Consider the following 5903-nt stretch of genomic DNA (forward strand, 5'->3'; position numbering starts at 1 on the left):
AGTCTGTAGAGCTCTGACGCCAGGTAGAGCATGCCGGGGGCGCCCTCAAAGCCCGGCTCAGGCTGCCCCAGCTGGGCGTGGGCCAGCACCTCAGCCAGGTAGCTGGGGGGAAGCTGCACGCCACCGCAAGGGGGCGGGAGAGCAACACAGGGTGCTTGAGTGTGTGTTGGCGGCTGTGCGTGGGCACATGAGAGTGCAGGAGAGCGGGTTGACTGTACAGGGGCCTGGTGACGTCATGCAAGTGCCGCTGATATCATTGCGCCCCCCCTGCCGGACTTGGGCTGGCCTCCAGGCGCATGGCTGGAGCAGCCGCTTGAGCGTCCGCCACGCGCCCCTGCCCCCAGCGCCCACCTTTGGCAGCTCGACAGGCCGCCGCAGCGCCACGCCACGTATGTTGCGCAGCGTCAGCGCCGCGCCCGGCGCGATCAGCAGCCGCCGCGCGGCGGGCGCCTCGACAGAGTGCGGCAGGTAGAGCGCCAGGGGGGTGGGGGCAGCAAACACCAGCTCCAGGGGGCCGGCCAGGGTTATCTCTGGCAGGCTGACGTGGGAGCGCTGCCACCGCAGGGGGTCCAGCGAAGGCAGCGCGAGCGCCTGCTGCGCGCCGGGGGCGCCGCCCGCGCGCGCGAGCGCCGCGGCGCCGGCGCCGGCGCTGGCCTGGCGGGGGAGGGGGCAGGTTTAAGTGATCGGCGAGCAGGCGGGTGCATGCGTGGAGGCAGCGTGCGGGTCATGACGTGTTGCCCAATCAGGCATGCTCAGGGGTCCTGCCAGTCACCAGTGGTCACACCGCAAGGTGACCGCGAACCCCACCTGTCCAGCTGGCAGCGCCTGCTGCCCAAGCTGCTGCTGCATGGCGGCAAAACTTGAGCCGCCGCCCGCTGCAAGTCCCAGCGCGCCGCCGCCGCCTCGTGTGCGTGCGCTGCTGCCTTTGCCGCCGCTGCTACTGCTGCTGCTGCTGTCGTCGAGGCCGCCGCCCTCCAGGTCGCTGTTGAAGCTCAGCTGTTGGGCAGTCGGTTTGAAATACACACGGCACGTTGGTGAGGAAACCTTCGCTTCAGCGCCCGCAGGCAGTCAGGCGGGCCTCTGTGACTCTGGTTGGTGTAATACGCATGGAAACAGAGGACAGCAGCAGCAGCAGCAGCAGCAGCAGCAGCAGCAGCAGCAGCAGCAGCAGCAGCAGCAGCAGCAGCAGCAGCAGCAGCATATTACGTCAAGCTTGCGCCGCTCCGTACCTTGTACTCCACCCCGTCCACTTCCAGGGAGATCAGGTGCTGCCGACCCACAAACACCTGGTGCAAATGGCAGCCCACACAGCTGAAGGTTGGCAGCGGGAGACCAGACATCAACTGCAGAGGGCGGGCGCCCCTTCTGCGTGCGCAAGAGCTGGATCCAACACCGTGCCGCCATCTCAAAACGCCCGCTGCCGCGCCCCACCGCCTGAGCCGCGCCCGCGCTGCCGCAGCCCTGCGCGGTGCGTTGACACCGCCTTCCCCCCAGCCTGTGCAGGTTGACACGCCGCCCAGCCGCCATACGCCTCCACGGCCCAGCAAGGCCATACGGGTCATCAGGCACAGATGAGATGTGGTAACCCCAGGGCCCCACCTTGAGGCTGTCGAGGGGCACCGCGCGCAGCGACAGGTCGCGCCCCGTCTGCTTGGAGATGGCCACCAGCGTCGCCTCTGCCGCGGACAGCGCTGTCTGCTCCCACATCTGGCTGATGCTGTGCACCGTGCTCAGGGGCGCGGCGGAGCAGCGCACAGGCCCGCCGCAGGGGGCGAGGGCGAGGATGGTGAGGAGCGCGAGCGGCGCAAGTGCGCGCAGTGCACGCTGTGTTGCAGCGACGCTGCTGCTGCTCCGGTTCTGAGCGCAGCGTGGCGCGCGCCGCTGGGGCGCCGCCATCGCCGGCATCGTGCCACTCGGATGTGATTAGATGTAAGCCGCTGCCCTGGATTGTGACGTTGCGCTTGACACGCTGTCCGCGAGATTGATGACAACCACGGAGGTGGGTGGACGACCGGAAAAAACAACAAAATTATAATAATGTGTTTAAAACGCATATAGGCAACGTAATCGGGTACTGGCAAACACATTGCTTGTCTTCCGGACGCCCCACTGCAGTGCGGGGCTGGCACACTGCTGCGCGTGCGCTGGATACCATACGCCTTGTGTGGAGCAACGCACCAGCTGTGCAGGCACCAGATGCGCTGTGTTGTGCTGGAAGAGGCGCCTGGGATACATGACGGCGTGCTAGGGGAGGTGTTGTGGGATGGAGGCTGTGTAACCGCTAGTCCGTGCTCGTGCTGGTGCCAGCGCCAGTGACTGGCACGTGTGCTCGTCGCGGCAACCGCAGCAGCTGCTTGGCAAGCAGCTGCATAAGTTTCAGGTGCTTCAGGAGGGGCCGGGTCAACAGGCGCTGCAGCAATGGCAGCAGCACCAGCGGCGGGGGGCCGGAGCAGTGGTGCTCTCCCTGTACACGGTACATGAGAAACCTGTTGCCGCACGGGAGACCGGAAGGGGGTTAGCGGCGATGCACGCACCGCCGTCGTCTCCGCCTTAGACAAGTTGAGTGCACCAAGTGGGCGCGCCGCCGCATTTATTGGGGTTTGGTCGGAATGCGCATGGTTTAAACCCCAACATGTTGCTCGCTTGCTCACCTCGGCTGTTTGAAACCGCACGCCCAGTTCAGTTGATGCCGCTCGCCCAGTCATTCTGCCCTCATTCAACCCAGCCGCATGGGCACACTCTGCACGCCGGTGTCACGTTTTTTCTGCTGCCATTGCCATTCATCCTGCCGCGGCCATCCAACCATCTTGTCCAGTCAGCATGCTGCTGGTTGCCATATGGCCTTGCTGCTCATCCCACATTTACAGCCACAGCGTGTTGCCCAATACAATGATCAAGCACTGGCATGATGTACAAATCTGCGCTCTGGTCAACCCGAAGGCACCTACAAAAATCGGCACCCTGCGCAACCGTCAAAGCGCTGTGTGGCTTGGCAGTGCGGATGCACACAGAGGCTTGTGCGGCGGCGTGTACAGGCCAAGACATGTATGAAATGGGTCAGCCACGACCATCAATATCAGAGGGTCAACAGAGCAGACCGCACTCCTGCCACCAAACGCGAGCGGGGTCACTGTGCCGCCTCGCGACCACCGCTGGCTGCATCGCCGCCGGCCGTGGAGCAAGTCCCCGCCCCAGCTGCCGCTGCGTCTGGCCCAGCCGCAGCCACGCTCGGGTCTGCGATGCTCGCTGCGGCGGCTGCTGCTGCCTTTGCGGCCTTCTTGGCGCCCTTGTCCTTCTTGGAGCCCTTGGCCTGTTTGAACAAGAATGGTGGGAGCGAGAAGAGTGATGATGGGCCCGCGTGGTTAGGCTCCTGGTGAAGGCCTGGTGCTGTGTGGCAGGGCCATGCCCGGCTCAGAGTGGCTTTATAGACAGGCAAGCGGCCCGTGCCACTGCAACGCCGCCCAAACCACGGACGGTGCAGTGATCGCTGCTTGACTTGACGCATGCAAGTGTCTAGCTGCACCAGCGGACCCCCGGTCGGAGGCGCCATTCCCCTCCACCCACCTTGAGTCCTGCCAGCTCATCGTCATCGTCATCTGGGGCCAGCCCCCCCAGGGCCGCCATTAAGTCCATCTGCTCAGGCCCGAGCTGAGTCAGCAGCGTGTGGCCGGGCAGGTGGGAGGCCGCCTCTGACATCGCATGGCTGATTCCCCGGCCCACTGCGTCATGGATGTGGGCAATGACGCGGGTGGGTGGATGAGTGAGTGGATGGCTGCAGGACCCTGGCGCAGGCGGCTCCAAGTGCTGGGCATATCAGGCCACCCTGGTTGCCGCACAGGCAGGCCGACAGCGGGGCTAGGGGGCACGCTTGCAACTTAGCATCGCGCGCCCCTGAGCCCCTCAGGTAAGGCTGGCAGATCTGCTGCCAATGGTGAGGTTCTGGCAGAACAGTTGCGTGCGGCAGGCAGCATGAATCAGCTGCTGAGCAGCGCCCACCAAAGTGTGTGACGTCCTGCAGCCCCTCCAGCGCCAGGGGGATGCGTGGCCGCAGGAAGTTGGCCCACATAAACTTGGGTAGGTGGGTGGGCGGGGTGGTTGGTGGGCACGATGACGTCATGCAGTCGTTATCGTCGGCGAGGTCATAGTTGAAGTAAGAACAGAGGTAAGAGTCATAAAAAAGGAGTCACCGGTTGGTTGCGTTTTGTAACTGTCGGCGGAGGTCAAACAAGTAATGCGGCCGCCGTCTTGACACGGTCACAGAGAATCCAACTACACGAGCACCAGGCAACCTTGATGCGAGTGCAGCTTCACCCAACGCCTGCTGCCCCGGCCAGCGGCATGTCAGCAACCCAGCAACAGCGCAGGTGACAAAGGCACCCCCCATCTACACTCGTTCACCCCAGGGCCCGTCAGCAGGCGTGCGCCTGCCGCCTGCCGGGTGGCAGTCTGCAGGGCCTGAGCTGGGTCAATGCAACAATGGCAGCCTGCCAGTCTCGAAGCCCCTGGAACAACCTTGTCGCCTGGCTTTCCCCGCCCCAAGGAGTCCGTTGCTGCTGTTGCCACCACTCACCACGTTCCCCTTGACCCCTTATCCCCCTTGCCCACCATCCGCTGCTCTCCCTGCCCCACCCACCTCCCCCCCAAACCCCCGCGCGGCCCACCTCTGAGAAGGGCTTGGTGCTCTTCTGGAAGCCGCCAGCCTTGCGCACCAGCGCCGCCAGGGAGCGGTACGGGTCGTCCTGCAGGCCTGGGGGGGGGCAGGATGGGGCGCGCATGGAGACGCGGGCGCACAGGCGCGCCTGTTGAGAGCATGTATGGTGGCGCCTGCACTGGTGGGTGCCCACAAAGTCATTCGTAGGCTATACAGCGGGTAGGCAATACAGCGGGTGGACTTTGATCCACATGTGCGCCTCTAATGAAGGCGTTGCGGGACCCGCCGCTCTCGCTCCTGCAGCCCGGCTCCTGACCCCCCCTACAGCCCCACACCCTCGCCCCCCGTCCCGCTATTGGCTGTTCCACCCGCGCGTCGCTGCGTCAGCGCAGCGCACCCGCGACCGTGTTTGGCAGGAGGCTGGAGACCTCCTCTGGCGGCACGGGGCTGCCGTCGTGGCGGTGGGGCCAGAGGCAGCGCGCCGCGGCCATCTCCCGCCAGAAGGCGTCGGGCGCCAGGGCGCTGAAGTCCCGCGCCACACCCGCGTAGCAGGTCTGAGGGATGACGGGCGTGTCGGTGAGTAGAAGCGCATGTGATGAAGGGGCGCAGAGGGCGGAGGGCGGCAAAGGGGAGGCAGGGCGGGTTGCGTGTGTCTGAGCGCCGCCGCCTCCATGTCCGCGGCTCTGCTGCTGCGCTGTCTATTGAAGCTCCGCGGTCCCACCCTAGGCCATCGCCCTGAGAACGAGAGGGATTCCCAACTGGAATCCGGGGTGCGGCCCCCCCACCTTGACGCCGCTCTCGTGCAGGGCGCGCGCCAGGTGGTGGTGGTCAATAAGGTAACTGCCAGCGGGGTGTTTGTTTGGGGGGTGTTTATTTTTTGGGGGGGGGAGGGGTCCCCACGGGTGTGAGTGGCGGGTTGATTGGTTTGGTGGAAAGGGTTGAGGAGGAGAGGGAGGGTTGTTCAGGCGTGATCAAGCTGGCTGGACTGTTGGGTAGAAGGGGCTGGGGCAGGCTGGTTTGTGTGACGAGGGGGCCATACACCCTGGCACCCCCTCAGCCCTGGAAACCATTGATGCATCCCAAACCCTGAGCCGCTCGGTGCCGCACTCACAGAACCTGCCCCGGCCCCACCACCACGGGTATGGGGTTGAGCCTGAGCCATGCGTCGAGGGCCTCCTTCCCCTTGGCCGCCTTGCGCCGCACCTTGGCCATCTTGTCGTGGACCTTGGGGGGGGGGGGGGGACAGCGGGGG

General features: G+C 65.3%; 2 protein-coding genes across 2 annotated transcripts; both read right to left on the minus strand.

The window, feature by feature from the left end:
• Positions 1 to 18: 18 nt before the first annotated feature.
• Positions 19 to 1905, minus strand: MNEG_13144 (hypothetical protein; the record flags this gene model as incomplete). Its single annotated transcript, XM_014038383.1, has 6 exons — positions 19 to 113; positions 352 to 654; positions 808 to 996; positions 1230 to 1286; positions 1432 to 1461; positions 1600 to 1905. Coding segments are annotated over 6 exons (980 nt in total), but the record flags the coding sequence as incomplete, so codon positions are not given.
• Positions 1906 to 3127: 1222 nt separating this feature from the next.
• MNEG_13145 (putative ParB-like nuclease) lies at positions 3128 to 5863 on the minus strand (the record flags this gene model as incomplete). The annotated part of the gene is made up of 8 exons (XM_014038384.1): positions 3128 to 3310; positions 3565 to 3719; positions 3997 to 4069; positions 4399 to 4431; positions 4662 to 4747; positions 5049 to 5205; positions 5437 to 5491; positions 5763 to 5863. The coding sequence occupies 8 exons, from the start codon at positions 5861 to 5863 to the stop codon at positions 3128 to 3130; spliced, it is 843 nt and encodes a 280-aa protein (XP_013893838.1).
• Positions 5864 to 5903: the final 40 nt, after the last annotated feature.

The sequence above is a fragment of the Monoraphidium neglectum genome (genome assembly GCF_000611645.1).
Source record: "Monoraphidium neglectum strain SAG 48.87 unplaced genomic scaffold scaffold03652, whole genome shotgun sequence".
In the NCBI taxonomy this organism is placed as follows: domain Eukaryota; kingdom Viridiplantae; phylum Chlorophyta; class Chlorophyceae; order Sphaeropleales; family Selenastraceae; genus Monoraphidium; species Monoraphidium neglectum.